At 47.9% G+C, this 20283-nt stretch overlaps 1 protein-coding gene across 4 annotated transcripts in view; it reads right to left on the reverse strand.

The window, feature by feature from the left end:
- The window catches only part of DACH2 (dachshund family transcription factor 2), a 316195-nt gene that overhangs the window by 67152 nt on the left and 228760 nt on the right, over positions 1-20283 (reverse strand). For all 4 annotated transcript variants that reach the window (XM_083160364.1, XM_083160363.1, XM_083160362.1 and 1 more), the window contains 2 exons: positions 9582-9740; positions 4555-4727 (listed from right to left, as the gene is read on the reverse strand). In XM_083160364.1, coding sequence (XP_083016490.1) covers positions 4555-4727; positions 9582-9740 — 332 coding nt within the window. The remainder of the gene's footprint in view (positions 1-4554; positions 4728-9581; positions 9741-20283) is intronic.

A 20283-nucleotide genomic window follows, 5' to 3' on the forward strand; every position in this document is an offset into this window, starting at 1 on the left:
GAGAGGCTTCATACAGCGTTCTAGAACGGATTCCATGGGCAGGGGCCAGCGGTTATTATAACTGCTGCAAATCCCGCATCCCGCAGATACAACCTCTGCCAGGGAATTTATCTATTTCCATCATACCTGAGCAACGATCAAAAAGTCATTCCGGAACTAAACCTAGTTATACACGTCATTATTGGCTATTTCCACCCCGGCAGCTGTCCCAGGCAGGTGGGAGATCAGACCCACCAAGTGCCCCTGAGTGGCAGGTAGGTGCCGCACTTACCTACCTGCCGTTTATGTTTATAAGGGAGAGCAAAGGGGCTCCAAAAGCCCTGGGCACACTTTAATGTAACGCCCATCTCCTGCCGGCAATTTGGGAGAACCATACAAGGTCAAAAGCGAGCAAACGGTTGACATGGAAATGCCGACACAAGTTTGCATGTTTTTGATGTTGATTTGTACATTTGAGCGCACAGACCCCCAATTAGTGCACCACGTACCCTTGCTCCTCTACCACTGCTCTCAGAACACGTAACCATTTCTATTCATAGTCCACGTGGTCGATAAAGTATAAAAATGGAAAAACAAAATGGAAAAAGATGTGAAAAATCCATGTCGACCTTTTTTTATTCATCAACCAAAATGGTCCTGGTCCCCACCAAAAATAAAACCGCATATTCAGAGAAGAGATGACGCAATTTCCATCACCCACGCAGTACAGCGGTTTCCCATCACCCAGCCTGACTGAGCATTTATCATTGCGAGAGGTTTTGTATACAGAGCGGCGTAATCATAGGGCTGCATTGTGAGAAGACATTTGCGCTGTGTGTTTCGGCGCCCGTGACTGTAGAGAAGACGTGTAATACAGAACGCGCGCGGCATCGTAACCTTCGTTCTCCACAGCGATCGCTCAGGTTGGATCATAGATGGAATCTCTGAGGCCTAATGATCACATTACAGTATCCCATTCATGTTATGGCAACATCAGATATTGGCTACAAATGTTAATGGCGGCGCCAGCACTAAAGGGATCTGAGCCAGAACTAAGCACTTGCGATGTGCGTTCCGGAGCTGCACAGAAACCTATCGCCTCAGAAAGGGAATGTGGAATGGATCGGGTCACCCGAAGTGTCCGCGTGGTAATCGCAGTGATACATAATTGCCTTTAAAAACACATTTTTTCAGCAACAAGAGCAACTGCTGCACTAACATCATACAGTATTTAAGCCCAAAATAATGGGCCACAACTACGATCAGGACAGACCAAGGCCAATGCACGAGGTGCAGAATAAAACCCACAAACATATGGCGGCTGTTCTGATCATTCTATGATATAAGTACTTTGGACCCATCGCTGGCTTGGTCCTTACTATGCCGACGTTCCAGTCACTGCTTCTCGTATTGTACTTGCTATACCCCCCATCTACCTCTCCTTATCTGATCCCCTCTCCGTATTTCTTTCTCATCTGTCACACGCTCATCTATGTACATCAACCCCCTATTGTCTCTGTCTCATGTCTGTGGTTGAAACCACCCCACACACAAACACAGAGCAATGCTTCATGTCAATTTAATCATCAGAAGCAGCTTGTGCCTCCAATTCACATAGCGATGGGATTGAGATGCATTGACATTTGACATATCACGTATATTTTACCTTTTTAAGGCTACAAATAAGTTACAGACTTAATTATGTTTTGTAATTGTGCTAATAGCTCACTAGAAATTGTTTTTCAAAATTGCCAAATACAACTCACCCAAAAGAAAAAAAAAACAGCTCTATTTGTGTCCGACTTTCTACTTTCAGACGCTTCCGCTTCTAAAAATAGTGTGGGAAATCGTATCCCAATTGCAATCCGAGCATTAAAGATGCAATCCATTACAATGGTCAAGTTACAAGGAAAAGTTGGACTTTTTCCGTGGAAACATCCAACTTTTTCCCAACTGCTAAAGCCTGCTCCGATTACATCCCGGCCATTGTGTCCAATTCTTATGTGATAAATCATTTCATACGATTTCCCACTGACAGGGTATAACGCCATGGCACAGGGTCGCCCAATGGGGGGTGTAGCACTGACAGGGTGCAACGCCAAGGCACAGGGTCACCCAATGGGGTGAGTATAACTGACGGTATAATGCCATGGCACGGGGTCATCCAATGGGGTGAGCAGAACTGACAGGGTATAACGCCATGGCACAGGGTCACCCAATGGGGTGAGTATAACTGACTGTATAATGCCATGGCACGGGGTCATCCAATGGGGTGAGCAGAACTGACAGGGTATAACGCCAAGGCACAGGGTCACCCAATGGGGTGAGTATAACTAACAGGGTATAACGCCATGGCACAGGGTCATCCAATGGGGTGAGTATAACTGACAGGGTATAACCCCAAGGCACAGGGCCATCCAATGGGGCGAGCAGCACTGACAGGGCATAATGCCATGGCACGGGGTCACCAAATAGGGGGAATAGCACCAACGCAGCATAACACTATGGGTAGGAAGGGGGGATTTATGGCTTCTTGTGGAATGTGAACCAACTCCGATTGCGCCATTGACGGCCATTACATGTGAAATATGCCATACTGTACCATAATCAGCATATAAATGGCCGCATCAGTATTAACATGTAACATTTATCATCTCATATTAAGAGCATCACTGACTAATTCCACCAGGAACAAACCAGGGTTACACCAGATAAGCATATGCGGCACTGTATGCAGAGTTATGGCCATGCCCCACGCAGTCCCTGAACCACCAATGCATTTCACACAGTCACGAGTTCTCTCAGCACCAGGCAGGAGATACGGTGCACCATGAGAGACATAATATCCCGTACATTCAGCCTAAATGTGGTGGCCGCCTGGGGTTGAGTTGTGGAGTCCGAGCAATGTTCGGACATGGGACATCTGGGCTATACACTGACTGGCTGGTGAGGTCCCCAAACACCTGCTGCCCCATCCGTGGCTTTCTCCAACCGGTGACATTAACTGTATAGCAGCAACCTCGTACTTACTGCAAACATGGGAAGCAGCTCATTGGTCACATTCTGCCAATTCCTCCACGTAGTCAGATAAACGACCCTGAATGCACACCGATAATGTGTTACTTACTGACACGCTGAACATGCAATCATAGAATGTGACGGCCGATAGGAACCACACACAAACACGTTACACACTAGGGCAGTGTTTTCCAACCACTGTGCCGTGGTACACTAGTGTGCCCCCAGATCTAGAGATGCCCAAACTAGTTTACAGCCACCACCAGTTCAACTGTTATCTACTGGTCTCTTCTTTTCATGTATAGGGCCAATGGGTTTAATTTCTGTTACTTGTGGGGACCAGTGTGATTGTTTATATGGGGGCCAAAAGATTTTGTTTGTTTTTTCCTGCGGTGGCCAATGTGTTTTGCCCTGTGGGGATCTCATGGTGTGCCTTGACAATTTTAAAATCTTATTTAATGTGCCGCAAGGTAAAAAAGGTTGAAAATCACCGCACTAGGGTTACTTGTTGTCAAGAGACAATTACCCTAAAGTACCAGTATATATTTTTTTTAATTGTAGGAGAAAACCGGAGCACCCGCAGGAAACCCACACAAGCACGGGGAGAATATACAAACTCCACACCGTTAAGGCCAAGGCAAGAATCAAGCCCATGACCTCAGCGCTGTGAGGCAGCAATGCTAACCATTACACCATCCATGCTGCCCTTTGGCAACTAAGGCGTTAAAAATAGCGGTGCGCTGCTCTGTTCTCCAGACTCTCAAATACACCCAAATTCTGTGCATCCGTACTGACCCAATACCCAGCCCAGACCCCCCCCCCCCCCCCCCCCCTCTGAGGAGATCTGATCAGATTCAGGGTCTTACACGATTTTAGCTGTTTTATCAACTTATATTAATGTTTATCGATTTTATACCGGAATAGAAATCTGAACCAAAACACTTCAGGTTGGTTCTGCAGGAACCGAACTGGATGATGAAATAAAATCAAGACAGTTATATAGTGTCACATAGCAATGACTGTAATAACACACAGAGCGAATGCAAACCAATTCAGTACCTATTCCCTGCACCCCTGCTGTGGTTGTGTGTGTGTGTGGGGGGGGGGTTACACAGTCACACACGCTCTGATTATCAGCTGACAGACCCCCCGATATCCATGATGTCCGCTCGTCACTGCGCAGGGCAATCTCATTGCTGCCGCAGAACACAGACACCCTGGTTACCAATAGCAGCTGCCGATACATACAGCAAAGGGGTGACGAGATGATGATCCCGGAGGTGCAATGCTGCACAGTGCAGGGTGCTACAATGTAATAATCTGCGCTACAATGTAATAATCTGCCGCACAGTGCAGGGTGCTACAATGTAACATTCTGCCGCACAGTGCAGGGTGCTACAATGTAACAATCTGCCGCACAGTGCAGGGTGCTACAATGTAACAATCTGCCGCACAGTGCAGGGTGCTACAATGTAACATTCTGCCGCACAGTGCAGGGTGCTACAATGTAACAATCTGCCGCACACAAGCCCTGCCACACTGTATTGTTCTCCTTACCTTTATTACAGACGCTCCCACCCTAGACAGAGGACTGTGCATCTGAGCAGCTGCGGCCATGTTGGCGATAGTATTAAGGTGATTCATCTGATTCATTGCCATGGCAACGGATGCAGGAGGGAGGCTCACTGGGAGGAGGGGGTGAGGCATCATCATGAACGGAATCTCTAGTCCTAAAAAACAGAGAAGTTTCCAGAGATCAGTGCACGAGAACATACATGATCCAGACGGACAGGTTACTCGTGCATGTAGCGGTCTGATTATTTATTTATATAGAGAAAATAGACAGAATGTTTGGTTGCTATGGGCAACACCATACAATTTTAAGAAGCTTTATTACATACATTATACCCCTAAGCCTCACACCGGGTGCATAGTAAAGCATTAGAGACTGTACTGCAGTAATTGCCCCTTATTGCCTGTGGCACTGGTCAGGTGATGACAAGTGACACCATGCACCCCGGGGTTGGAAGATGAGGTGAACAGGGTCAGAGGTGAGAAAGAGGGGGGGGGGGGGGGGGGGAGAGGATCCAGAGAGGGGGATGGGGAGATGGGGATGTAAAGCATTAGGGAAGTGTAAAAGCACGAATGAGAAAGGGGTGTAAGTGGAAGGGTATGGGGCAGATAATCAGATGGAGAGGCCGTAGAGGGTCACTACAGGGTGAGGCTGAGACTGCAATGGACAGGATTAGTGTTGAAGGAAAATTAGGGGGCAAATAGGGTTAGCAAAGGGAGAAGGATAAAAGGGTGTATAGAGCAGGATGATGTCAAATGGGGTTATATAGAGTCAGGAGAAGGAAAAGGTGAGAATGGAGTATTAAAGGTGCAGGGCAGGAAGAAAGCGAGAATGAGCAGTACCGGGTCACATCAGGATAGTAATACGTAGGGAAATCATAGTATCAGCAAGAATCAGCAGTACCGCGTCACAGCAGGAGAGTAATACGTAGGGAAATCATAGTATCAGCAAGAATCAGCAGTAAAATCAGAGTAAGAGGATATGAGAGAGGCGTGTGTAAGGTTAGAGCAGGAGGTGCAGGTAAGAAGGTCAGGGCAGGAAGAAAACAGGAGGGGGTAACATATTAGAATAGGAGGACATGAAATACAAGGTGTGGGTATGGGGAAGGGAAGAATGGAATCTTCTGGGTATGGTAAGTACATGTACACGGTAATGCTCTAAGGGTGGGAGGTAGGTGAGAAGGGTGGGAGGTAGGTGAGAAGGGGTGTATAAAGTCAGGAAAAAAGAAAGTGTACAGGAACATGGCAGAAAGAATAGGAGAATAGGGTGTATAGGATCAAAAGAGGGGGAAGTGAAATACGGGTGCCATGATAGGGTGAAAAGCGTGTATGGGGCAGGGGAAGGTGAGAAGGGTCAATCATTGTATAAATTATGCCCAACTGATACTGAATATTTTTTAACTCTTTGAGTGCCAAGTGAATTTGTCAAAATTGGGTGTGAAAATTGCAAAGCAAACCTTATAATGACTGTAACCTTTACCTTATATAGGAAATATAATCTTTTTTCTACACATCTTTTATTTGAATTTATATAACAAACGTGAGTGACGCTGGCATTTTTAGCTGCTATTTTGAACATCTGTCACAGACGTTGGCACTCTAAGGGTTAAGCTTAATATTGCAGTCAGTATATAGGATTTGTCTGTATACAACTCCAAATGCTCCCATCTATGGCTAATTCTCCAGTGGTGTTACCCATGGTAACCTATAGGCAACATTATCACATTTTTCTTTCATGGAGGGATCCTTCTGATCCCTCTCCAGTAGCCTACACTTGCACATTCAAAACCCAGCGGTCATTCATGAACATATGGCTGCACTAGGCTGTCGGTGAGACAGAGGACGACGAGGAGAGATTATTGATGCCTATGCTCACACACGAAATAAACACACACATGAAAAAAATAAAAAAACTTTCCGCATGTTTCTTTCCTGTAACGACAATGTCTTTTTAAAAAAAAAATAATAATTACGGAGAAGAATAAGCCCCATTTACTTGACCGCCTGAGCCAGCGCTGTAACTTAATCTATGACACATAAAGCTGGATTTCAGTCCATGTGTTATGTCTACAACTTTTCAATTAATAAAAACCATGTTGACCTCTCATCGAGTCGCGCACATAAAACAATGACAGAAACATTATTTGATCACTCGGAGCCCTGACTCCTCATATATTGTAATTACCCCCAGATAAATCCACAGTATATCTGCAATATATACGGCCGCCTCGCCTGCTCCAAATCATTTCATTCTGGGCTAAAATGAATTTTGGACGACATTTCTTATTTTATGCCGGCTACATAAATTAATGAATTAATCATAGACTTCTTTTTATTTTATGATGTACTTCCCCACTATAATTTTACAATGAATTATACAACAATCTAGCCTAATATTAAATATGATTTCAGGACAATTAGATGTCATTGCTTTGGGCTCGCTAAAACGATCCGTTTTCCCGTCATCATTTTCATTCTTCCAGATTCTCATTTAGACATTATTTTCTCTGGCACGCAATAGCAAAATAATTAAAACTATAATTAATTAAGAGGGTAAAAAAATGTTAACATAATAATTCTATTTTACACCAAGAAGATGAGGCTAACACCATCTTAGCTGATTTACACCGTACAGTTCCCATATAGGCTAAACCTATACTTACTGCCGCTGCTTCACATCCCAGTGATGTCACAAGTTCCCATATAGGCCTCACATCCCAGTGATGTCACAAGTTCCCACTTAAGCTATACCTATACATACAGCCGCTGCCTCACATCCCAGTGATGTCACCAGTTCCCATATAGGCCTCACATCCTAGTGATGTCACCAGTTCCCATATAGGCCTCATATCCCAGTGACATTACCAGTTCCCACATAAACTATACCTATGCTTACAGCCGCTGCCTCACATCCCAGTGATGTCACCAGTTCCCATATAGGCTATACCTATACTTACAGCCGCTGCCTCACATATCAGTGATGTCACCAGTTCCCATATAGGCCTCACATCCCAGTGATGCCACAAGTTCCCACATAAGCTATACCTATACATACAGCCGCTGCCTCACATCCCAGTGATGTCACCAGTTCCCATATAGGCCTCACATCCCAGTGATGTCACCAGTTCCCATATAGGCCTCACATCCCAGTGATATCACCAGTTCCCACATAAACTATACCTATACTTACAGCCGCTGCCTCACATCCCAGTGATGTCACCAGTTCCCATATAGGCAATACCTATACTTACAGCCGCTGCCTCACATCCCAGTGATGTCACCAGTTCCCATATAGGCAATACCTATACATACAGCTGCTGCCTCACATCCCAGTGATGTCACCAGTTCCCATAAAGGCTATAACTATACTAACAGCCACTGCCTCACATCCCAGTGATGTCACCAGTTCCCATATAGGCAATACCTATACATAAAGCCGCTGCCTCACATCCCAGTGATGTCACCAGTTCCCATATATGCTATACAGATACTTACAGCCGCTGCCTCACATCCCAGTGATGTCACCAGTTCCCATATATGCTATACAGATACTTACAGCTGCTGCCTCACATCCCAGTGATGTCACCAGTTCCCACATAAGCTATACCTACACTTACAGCCACTGCCTCACATCCCAGTGATGTCACCAGCTCCCATATAGGCTATAACTATACTAACAGCCGCTGCCTCACATCCCAGTGATGTCACCAGTTCCCATATATGCTATACAGATACTTACAGCCGCTGCCTTACATCCCAGTGACATCACCAGCTCCCATAGAGGCTATACCTATACTAACAGCCGCTGCCTCACATCCCAGTGATGTCACCAGTTCCCATAGAGGCTATAACTATACTAACAGCCGCTGCCTCACATCCCAGTGATGTCACCAGTTCCCATATAGGCAATACCTATACATACAGCCGCTGCCTCACATCCCAGTGACATCACCAGCTCCCATAGAGGCTATACCTATACTTACAGCTGCTGCCTCACATCCCAGTGATGTCACCAGATCCCATATAGGATATACAGTACCTATACTTACAGAATGTTACTGATGTGGCCAATGGGTTTTTACCTATAGTTACATATATACAGTAATAAAAGGTGACATTCCCCCTATGATAACAGCGGAGTCGGAGCTCCAGTGGTCTTCTTCAGGACCCATTGTGGCAAATGTACTAATCGGGACTTGTTTCCTAGCACGGCGCCACCGATTTTAATTGTATGCAATCAGGTTGTAAAAATCGGGCAAATCGCATTGCATGCAACCAAATTGCATGCGATGCGATTGACCCAACCGACCCGATTTTTTACATTGGAACCAATGTTAAATGGTCCCTGAGACCCGATTTCACATTGGCCCCAATGTTAAATGCCCGCAGACCCCATTTTTCATTCTATGCCCCCCCAATGTTAACGATCCACATCGTGGAGTGGCGTTAACAATGGGGGGGGGGGGGGGGGCATTTGACATAGAAATTACCCATCAGGGTGGGTTTACAATCAAAAATTGGGTATGGGGGGCCATTTAACATTGGTTCCTATGTAAAATCGGGTCCATCGCATTGGTTGCATTGTATGCCATTATAATGGCATGCGATGGACCCGATTTTACATAGGAATTTAACATTACATACAATGCTTACAATGTAAAATTGGGTCGGTCGCATCGCATGCCATTATAATGGCATGCGATGTACCCGATTTTACATTTGTCGGGAAATATTAAAAAAAAGCCCGAAATTGGGTTGGTCGGGTCCCATCGCATACCTTAAGTTAAGGTATGCGATGGGACCCAATGGGCGCCGTGCTAGGAAACAAGTACCTACTAATCTTGAAAAGTTATAAAGTGGAGAGATAATATACCAGTCAACTAGTCCCTAACTGTCAATTTTCAAATCCAGCCCGGTACTTTATCACATCTGCCACATTGTGTCCATTATACTCCTGACATGGCCCCAGCAGCCGTATACTGGACCCTAGCAGTCTCGTCCTCAATACGTACTGTTAGCCAGGATGTGGTTCTGTTGGAGGGGACTCAGGGGATGTGAACTTCCGATCCCGGACTGTCCGGACAAAGTGACGTGTCCTAGTCCATGCTGGGAGCCACTGGTGGTGATGGGAGACTGGAGCTTCTCCTTATCCCACGACGATTCACTTCCACCTGAAAGTTTAAGAGGAAGGGACACTTTTACCACAATGGAACCATTAATTCACCTGTAGCCTCCAGTGCACCCCTAGGGTAAACGCTTTCACTGAGAAATTCAGACGTTTAGGAACCACTGGTCTACACATATGAATCCTTGTACAATTTAACCTGTAAGGGGAGAGACTGAGCAAGTATTCTAGTAGTTGTAAAATACGATGTGCAGGGTTACTCTGTATTGGGAAGAGGCAGAGTAGGCTATGCTAGCACTTGGCTTCTGCTGGTCGCATGGACAGACTCTAATAGGATGGTTAGTTTGGCTTTACGGCCTAATAATCCGCAGCAGACGTCCGCTCCTCCAGCACAAACCAGGGAGAACATTAACATACACAGCCCGCAGCGTCAGCAAATGCATTTATTAGGCCTAACAGGTCCACTTTCTGCCATTATTTAAAATGGAAAACACATTTGTGATTTAAGAACTGACACGGCCGCGCATTTGCGGTTACTTAATTAAAACAAATTCCGCGATCATCTCCAGCACCTGTCTCCCAGTGAATATATAACCAGTGTTTACAGCACTCATGCAATAAACCCAATGTCAAGCAGCGCGTTCATTACCGGTTTCCGCTCCGTCAGGAGAAACGAGCCCTTGCTACTGTACTTGGCGTGCGGTCTCTACGTTCTGCGCCCGCAGAAATATGCCATTGTATAATAATACGTCTATCGTATTACAATATTATTATTATACGATACATAATATAATATTAATACCATATCATTGTAATATAATATACATCTATCGCATAATTGCAGCTGGCGAGACTTTGGTGGCGATCAAACGTGAGCCGGGGGCGCTGTCATTTAACGTTAAACGTCTACATAGTGTAAATGTCGCTTTCTCCCAGAGTGGAATGGTTAAAAAAAACAGGAGAGTCAGAGAATAAACACAGCGTCGGCCGCCTCAATTGATCACATGGTGTCACCAAATCTCACCCTGCTACCAGCTACGGGGCCTGCGCTGCACCTTGTCTAGGGTCAAGCATTAAGAGGAAACCAAATTATAAATGATTATGTAAACAGAATATCTTGCTGGGATAACGAACGCTGCGCGGCGGAGAGGACACAACGTTTCCAGATGACTAAGGAATGAAGTGATGGCGATGCTGAAAGCTTGGCAAACGGAGCCATTAGTTAATCAATAACCCGTAGCTCATCTGCTGATGGAGTTGTCTACGAGGAGCTGGTTTACAAGGACTGTTCTTAATAAGCCTACAGTTCTGTAGTAACATACATCTGTCCCCTAATCTGCACCCCTGGGCAATCTGGCTTCCAAATGCCATTTATTCATATAGCTCTAACATAGGCAGTGGCGGTTTACCATTTCTCACATCTGTACTGAGCTTCATACAAACCTTATATATTGTCCGAGTCTGAATCTGCAAGATGCTATGCCCTATCTCTTCCTATGGCGGGGATGGGGAACCTTCGGCCCTCCAGCTGTTGTTGAACTACACATCCCAGCATGCCCTGCTACAGCTTTGCTATTTGGCCATGCTAAAACTGTAGCAGGGCATGCTGGGATGCATGGTTCTACAACAGCTGGAGGGTCGAAGGATCCCCATCCCTGCCCTATGGTATATCAGATCCTACAGGGTGGGATACATTGGGCCTAATTCAGGCTTAATTGCAGGACAAATTTGTTCTCAACATGGGCACAACTATGCTGCACTGGGGCAGATGTAACATGTGCAGAGAGATACTGGGATACTATATAACCGGTCACTCAAATGCCAGGATACTACCAGTATATAATCGGTCACGGGATACTCTATAACCCATCACCCGGGTGCCGGGATACTCTATAACCAGTCACCCGGGTGCCGGGATACTCTATAACCCGTCACCTCGGTGCCGGGATACTCTATAACAGGTCACTCAGATGCCGGTATACTATATATAACCAGTCACTCGGGTGCCGGGATACTCTATAACCCGTCACTCGGGTCCCGGGATACTCTATAACCCGTCACTCGGGTCCCGGGATACTCTATAACCCGTCACTCGGGTCCCGGGATACTCTATAACCCGTCACTCGGGTCCCGGGATACTCTATAACCCGTCACTCGGGTTCCGGGATACTATATAACCCGTCACCTCGGTGCCAAGATACTCTATAACCCGTCACCCGGGTGCCGGGATACTCTATAACCCGTCACTCAGATGCCGGGATACTCTATAACCCGTCACTCGGGTTCCGGGATACTATATAACAGGTCACTCAGATGCCGGTATACTATATATCCGGTCACTCAGATGCCGGGATACTCTATAACCTGTCACTCAGATGCCGGGATACTATATAACCGGGATACTCTATAACCGGTCACGCGGGTGCCGGGATACTCCATAACCAGTCACGCGGGTGCCGGGATACTCTATAACCAGTCACGCGGGTGCCGGGATACTCTATAACCAGTCACGTGGGTGCCGGGATACTCTATAACCAGTCACGCGGGTGCCGGGATACTCCATAACCAGTCACGCGGGTGCCGGGATACTCTATAACCAGTCACGTGGGTGCCGGGATACTCTATAACCAGTCACGCGGGTGCCGGGATACTCCATAACCAGTCACGCGGGTGCCGGGATACTCCATAACCAGTCACGCGGGTGCCGGGATACTCTATAACCAGTCACGCGGGTGCCGGGATACTCTATAACCAGTCACGCGGGTGCCGGGATACTCTATAACCAGTCACGCGGGTGCCGGGATACTCTATAACCAGTCACGCGGGTGCCGGGATACTCTATAACCAGTCACGCGGGTGCCGGGATACTCCATAACCAGTCACGCGGGTGCCGGGATACTCTATAACCATTCTTAGGGTATATGATACAATATAACCAGCCGGGGCCCATTAGGACACATGATTGATAGACTGCTCTGGATAGTAGCTGACACAGCAGCCATAGCGAGGCTGGCCTCCTTATAGGCAGGTAGAGTCTCTGTAGAACAACAGGGAAGTCTCCTATTGTCACTCTGGAACCTAGTAACAAACAGATTTATTTTCCACCCTAAAACCACAGGATTCTCTGGTATTTGTCAGTTCAGTCCATAAATCACGGGAGGGAAACGCAATGAAGGTGACTCTTGTCTGCCGAGCTTTTGTTATTATCTGTTATTGTAGCAACACTATTTACTGCCCATATGTTACCTGACAGCGGAGATGTATGGTTGGACAGATGCAGGGAATATTTAGAAGAGCTTAATAGCCTGGAAGATTCGTACAGAAGGCAGCGGAGGCCGCGCTCATTTCAATATATAGCTCGCAATTAAAATTCAGTGTTCTCTGCAGTATAGAGCAAGTGTTTCCCAGAGTAGCAGAGAATATGAGGCTGCTGCACTTCCGGGGATGCTGGACATTAGCAGGAACCCTACCCCGGGGATACAGAATATGTGCTGGACGCTAGCAGGAGCACTGCCCCCCCGGGGATACAGAATAACGTGTATGTACTGGACATTAGCAGGAGCACTGCCCCCCCCCCCCCCCCCGGGGATACAGAATAACGTGTATGTGCTGGACATTAGCAGGAGCACTGCCCCCCTGGGGATACAGAATAATGTATATGTGCTGGACATTATCAGAAATCGTACCTTGGGGATACAGAATAACACGTATGCGCTGGACGTTAGCAGGTACACTGCCCCCAGGAATCCAGAATAACGTTATGTGCCGGTCGTTAGCAGGAGCGCTGCCCCAGGTATACAGAATGTGTATGTGCTGGACAGTAGCAGGTACACTGCCCCCGAAGAGACAAAATAACATGTACAGTATGTGCTAGATGTGAAGAATGTGTATGTGCTGGACATTAGCAGGAGCGCTGCACCCTGGGATACAGAATAATGTGTACAGTATGTGCTGGACATAAGCAGGAGCGCTGCACCCTGGGATACAGAATAATGTGTATGTGCTGGACATAAACAGGAACGCTGCCCCAGGGGATACAGAATGTATTTGCTGGACGTTAGCAGGAACGCTGCCCCCAGGGGATACAGAATAATGTGTATGTGCTGGACATTAGCAGGAACGCTGCCCCAGGGGATACAGAATAATGTGTATGTGCTAGAGTGGGTCTTCAACCTGTGGCCCTCCAGATGTTGTGAAACTACATGTTCCAACATGCATTGCCACATTTTTTCCTATAAGAGCATGCCAAAAAACCTCCGGGCATGCTTTGACATGTAGTTCCACAACATCTGGAGGGCCACAGGTTGAAGACCTGTGAGCTAGATGTTAGCAGGAATGCTGCCTCAGGGGATACAGAACAACATGTATGTGCTGGACGTTAGCAGGAACGCTGCCTCAGGGGATACAGAATAATGTGTATGTGCTGGACGTTAGCAGGAACGCTGCCCCAGGGGATACAGAATAATGTATATGTGCTGGACGTTAGCAGGAACGCTGCCTCAGGGGATACAGAATAATGTGTATGTGCTGGACGTTAGCAGGAATGCTGCCCCAGGAGATACAGAATAAGGTATATGTGCTGGACATTAGCAGGAACGCTGCCTCAGGGGATACAGAATAATGTGTATGTGCTGGACGTTAGCAGGAACGCTGCCTCAGGGGATACAGAATAATGTGTATGTGCTGGACATTAGCAGGAATGCTGCCCCAGGAGATACAGAATAAGGTGTATGTGCTGGACATTAGCAGGAACGCTGCCTCAGGGGATACAGAATAATGTGTATGTGCTGGACATTAGCAGGAACGCTGCCCCCAGGGGATACAGAATAATGTATATGTGCTGGACGTTAGCAGGAACGCTGCCTCAGGGGATACAGAATAATGTGTATGTGCTGGACATTAGCAGGAACGCTGCCCCCAGGGGATACAGAATAATGTATATGTGCTGGACGTTAGCAGGAACGCTGCCTCAGGGGATACAGAATAATGTGTATGTGCTGGACGTTAGCAGGAACGCTGCCCCCAGGGGATACAGAATAATGTATATGTGCTGGACGTTAGCAGGAACGCTGCCTCAGGGGATACAGAATAACGTGTATGCGCTGGACATTAGCAGGAACGCTGCCTCAGGGGATACAGAATAATGTGTATGTGCTGGACATTAGCAGGAACGCTGCCTCAGGGGATACAGAATAATGTGTATGTGCTAGACGTTAGCAGGAACGCTGCCTCAGGGGATACAGAATAATGTGTATGTGCTGGACATTAGCAGGAACGCTGCCCCCAGGGGATACAGAATAATGTATATGTGCTGGACGTTAGCAGGAACGCTGCCTCAGGGGATACAGAATAATGTGTATGTGCTGGACGTTAGCAGGAACGCTGCCCCCAGGGGATACAGAATAATGTATATGTGCTGGACGTTAGCAGGAACGCTGCCTCAGGGGATACAGAATAACGTGTATGTGCTGGACGTTAGCAGGAACGCTGCCTCAGGGGATACAGAATAATGTGTATGTGCTGGACATTAGCAGGAACGCTGCCTCAGGGGATACAGAATAATGTGTATGTGCTGGACGTTAGCAGGAACGCTGCCTCAGGGGATACAGAATAATGTGTATGTGCTGGACATTAGCAGGAACGCTGCCCCCAGGGGATACAGAATAATGTGTATGTGCTGGACGTTAGCAGGAATGCTGCCCCAGGAGATACAGAATAAGGTGTATGTGCTGGACATTAGCAGGAACGCTGCCTCAGGGGATACAGAATAATGTGTATGTGCTGGACATTAGCAGGAACGCTGCCCCCAGGGGATACAGAATAATGTATATGTGCTGGACGTTAGCAGGAACGCTGCCTCAGGGGATACAGAATAATGTGTATGTGCTGGACGTTAGCAGGAACGCTGCCCCCAGGGGATACAGAATAAGGTGTATGTGCTGGACATTAGCAGGAATGCTGCCTCAGGGGATACAGAATAATGTGTATGTGCTGGACGTTAGCAGGAACGCTGCCCCCAGGGGATACAGAATAATGTATATGTGCTGGACGTTAGCAGGAACGCTGCCTCAGGGGATACAGAATAATGTGTATGTGCTGGACGTTAGCAGGAACGCTGCCCCCAGGGGATACAGAATAAGGTGTATGTGCTGGACATTAGCAGGAATGCTGCCTCAGGGGATACAGAATAATGTGTATGTGCTGGACGTTAGCAGGAACGCTGCCTCAGGGGATACAGAATAACGTGTATGCGCTGGACATTAGCAGGAACGCTGCCTCAGGGGATACAGAATAACACGTATGCGCTGGACATTAGCAGGTACGCTGCCCTTGATGATACAAAATGTTCCTTTTTCCCAGAAACCAGCACTGGGCTAAACCAGCCAAGAGGTAATGCCATGAAAAGGAGACATCACGGGATCCCCCTACCATCACCATAACCTGCCCTAGTCTGGTCACCCTGGGCATGGAATTCCTCAGGGTGAAGCGCATGTCTACGCCATGTGGTTCTCTTTACTACAGCACTGATTGGCTAAGACTGAGACCGCTCTCAGCCAATCAGCGCGTGATTAAGTCAGCGCCCAATGATTGGCAGTAATGGATCAGATTGGAAGAAATCAGACTATCGCTGCTCAGGAAGTCTGAAAATGAGTGTAAAACGTTCACTACAGACGCGATTCTTAGTATATTTACCCCAAACAGGCATGCCAACCCCTCAATCCTGGATGTAATCTCTACAATCCAGATGTCCACAAAAAGGGCAAACAGCGCACAAGTACAAAATATCATCAACGGTCACCAGAGCAGGAAAGTTGACGCAATGCTCTGCCTCTACCGCTATCTGATCCAATAATCCTCCTCCCCAGAAGGGACATCGATAGTCACCTAGGACCTCCTACACCCAACTCCATGCAAGCTCCCACTATTCCGCCAACACCTCAGTATGGACCACGCCAGGGTTTGCAGTAGATATGTCACACACGGTACATTATACCCATTGAAAGTAATTATTTGTGGCTACACTTTTACAGCACACCGATGAGATACCTTCATACACAGCCCTCAGTGAACGCACGCGGACGGCTGCTTGTTCCGCCATATTGTCCGACAGTACCCTCAGGACCCGTTCTGCAATCGCCTCTCTGAACAGACGCCATTTGCAGCAGAACGTCAGAATGATTACACGTGGTAAAATACAGAGTAACTTCTTATAAAGTGAATCCTCAGCAGCCAGCTCCCATCACACAGACGGCTCTGCGGTTGGAGGAAACCATGATTTAAAGCAGGTTAAAGTGTCAAAAGCTTCAGTGATGGTTTTATTGGGCCGGTTCCAAAAATGTATCAAGTGGTTCAGTGGATGTAATTACCGCGCTCAGTGCTGCCAACGCATTGAAATGCGCCCATTAATTCTGCAATTCCCAATCTGTCCATCAGTCAGTCATACTTAAAAAATATGTCTGTCACTGCTTAGGTGAAGTAATCTTTTAATAATTATGTAATGAAAAGCAGAATATATGAGCGCCGGCCCAAACTTTAGGTGGAGGGGGGAGGGGCTATCCAAGTATGGAACAGGACCTGGCAGAAAACAAATGTAAAGTTCCGGAAGTTTAGCACCTGTAGGGAGGTTTCCTGCGGCTCCAGGACAAAACGCCTTTCATGCTCCCAACGTGGCGGAGGGCGAGTGTCAGCCCTGACATGATCGGACTAATGGCTCCACGCCCCACTATTAGTCTAGCATGGTTTCCTTATGTTGGACACAATTCTCATTGGGGCTCAGAGGCCAAAGTTTAAGTGCACAGTTTTTACAGCGCAATTAGGGCGAGAATCACAAACGTCCCCAATGTCTGGGTTTTACTTCTTTCTGCAGTGTCAGATGTCGAACGTGTGCGGCTTATACAAATATTCCGCCACATTCTTCCAACTTTACACAGAATTCCGGCACGTCATTTGCTGAATCCTGTCACATTTATTTTATTACCAGGTTTTTTAGTTTATTTTTTAACTTAGGGGGTCATTCTGATTCACTGGCAGTCCTGCGAGTTCGGCTCACGTCTTGATGTTTGTGGGACTGCGCATGGTATACTATGTGCATGCGAGCAGGGCCCTCCTACCTCTATGTCGGTTTGTTACTGCCCAGTTTGTTTTATCACTGTTTCCTATTGTAAAGTGCAACAGAATTTCCTGCACTATATAAGAAACTATAAATAAATGTGCAGTTCCCCTTTGCAAATGGCTACACAAGCGGGATGGTGTTTGCTGGGGGCCGGCCCCGTCTTTGTCCTGGCGCTCGGTTCCCACTGACTTTTATGACAAATCTAGGAGAAGTCATTTGATGGTTGATGCCCGCTGAATAATTTCTCCTACAGCGGAGACATGCGAGGGGGTGCGTCTTCGTTACATATCCCCTCTCATGTTAATAAGGGAAAACTTGCAGCTGGGAAAGGGGGGTGTGGGTATGGGGGGCGGGTGCATCTCTAGTGCTCGGTATGCTGCTAGCTTTGCAGCTTACCGGGCAAAACAGAATGACCCCCAGTAATGACAAAGGACCTAATTTAGGTGCGGTTGCTTCTATCGCTGCAATGCACAGATGGGGCAATGCCGCAGCAGCAGAACAGGTACGGTAATGCAGCAGCAGAACAGGTACGGTAATGCAGCAGCGGCAGAACAGGTACGGTAATGCAGCAGCGGCAGAGCAGGTACGGTAATGCAGCAGCGGCAGAGCAGGTACGGTAATGCAGCAGCGGCAGAGCAGGTACGGTAATGCAGCAGCAGAGCAGGTACGGTAATGCAGCAGCAGCAGAACAGGTACGGTAATGCAGCAGCAGAACAGGTACGGTAATGCAGCAGCGGCAGAACAGGTACGGTAATGCAGCAGCGGCAGAACAGGTACAGCAATGCAACAGCGGCAGAACAGACACGGTAATTTAGGAGCGGCAGAACAGGTACGGTAATGCAGCAGCAGCAGGTACGGTAATGCAGCAGCGGCAGAACAGGTACGGTAATGTAGCAGCAGAACAGGTAAAGTAATGCAGCAGCGGCAGAGCAGGTACGGTAATACAGCAGCGGCAGAGCAGGTACGGTAATGCAGCAGCGGCAGAGCAGGTACGGTAATGCAGCAGCGGCAGAGCAGGTACGGTAATGCAGCAGCGGCAGAGCAGGTACGGTAATGCAGCAGCAAAGCAGGTACGGTAATGCAGCAGCAGCAGAGCAGGTACAGTAATGCAGCAGCAGAGCAGGTACGGTAATGCAGCAGCAGCAGAACAGGTACGGTAATGCAGCAGCGGCAGAACAGGTACGGTAATGCAGCAGCAGCAGGTACGGTAATGCAGCAGCAGCAGAACAGGTACAGTAATGCAGCAGAAAACATACAGTAATGCAGCAGCGGCAGAGCAGGTACGGTAATGCAGCAGCGGCAGAGCAGGTACAGTAATGCAGCAGCGGCAGAGCAGGTACGGTAATGCAGCAGAACAGGTACGGTAATGCAGCAGAGCAGGTGCAGTAATGCAGCAGAGCAGGTGCAGTAATGCAGCAGAGGCAGAACAGGTACGGTAATGCAGCAGCGGCAGAACATGTACGGTAATGCAACAGCGGCAGAGCAGGTACGGTAATGCAGCAGCGGCAGAACAGGTATGGTAATGCAGCAGCGGCAGAACAGGTAAGGTAATGCAGCAGCGGCAGAACAGGTACGGTAATGCAGCAGCGGCAGAACAGGTATGGTAGTGCAGCAGCGGCAGAACAGGTATGGTAGTGCAGCAGAGGCAGAACAGGTACGGTAGTGCAGCAGAGCAGGTACAGTAATGCAGCAGAACAGGTGCGGTAATGCAGCAGCGGCAGAACAGGTGCGGTAATGCAGCAGCGGCAGAACAGGTACGGTAATGCAGCGGCAGAGCAGGTACGGTAATGCAGCAGAGCAGGTACAGTAATGCAGCAGCAGGAGTACAGGTACGGTAGTGCAGCAGTGGCAGAACAGGTACGGTAATGCAGCAGAGCAGGTACAGTAATGCAGCAGCAGGAGTACAGGTACGGTAGTGCAGCAGTGGCAGAACAGGTACGGTAATGCAGCAGAACAGGTACGGTAATGCAGCAGCAGAGCAGGCACGGTAATGCAGCAGCAGCAGAGCAGGTACGGTAATGCAACAGCGGCAGAAAAGGTACAGTAGTGCAGCAGCGTCAGAACAGGTACGGTAATGCAGCAGCAGAGCAGGTACGGTAATGCAGCAGCGGCAGAGCAGGTACGGCAATGCAGCAGCGGCAGAACAGGTACGGTAATGCAGCAGCAGCAGGTACGGTAATGCAGCAGCAGAACAGGTACAGTAATGCAGCAGCAGAACAGGTACAGTAATGCAGCAGCGGCAGAGCAGGTACGGTAATGCAGCAGCGGCAGAGCAGGTACAGTAATGCAGCAGCGGCAGAGCAGGTACGGTAATGCAGCAGCGGCAGAGCAGGTACAGTAATGCAGCAGCGGCAGAGCAGGTACGGTAACGCAACAGTGGTAGCATGGATACGGTTATGCCGCAGCGGCAGAGCAGGTGCGGTAATGCAGCAGTGGTAGCACGGATACGCTTATGCCGCAGCGACCCGAATATAAG

Source organism: Crinia signifera, chromosome 9, assembly GCF_055691185.1.
Source record: "Crinia signifera chromosome 9, ASM5569118v1, whole genome shotgun sequence".
NCBI lineage: Eukaryota > Metazoa > Chordata > Amphibia > Anura > Myobatrachidae > Crinia > Crinia signifera.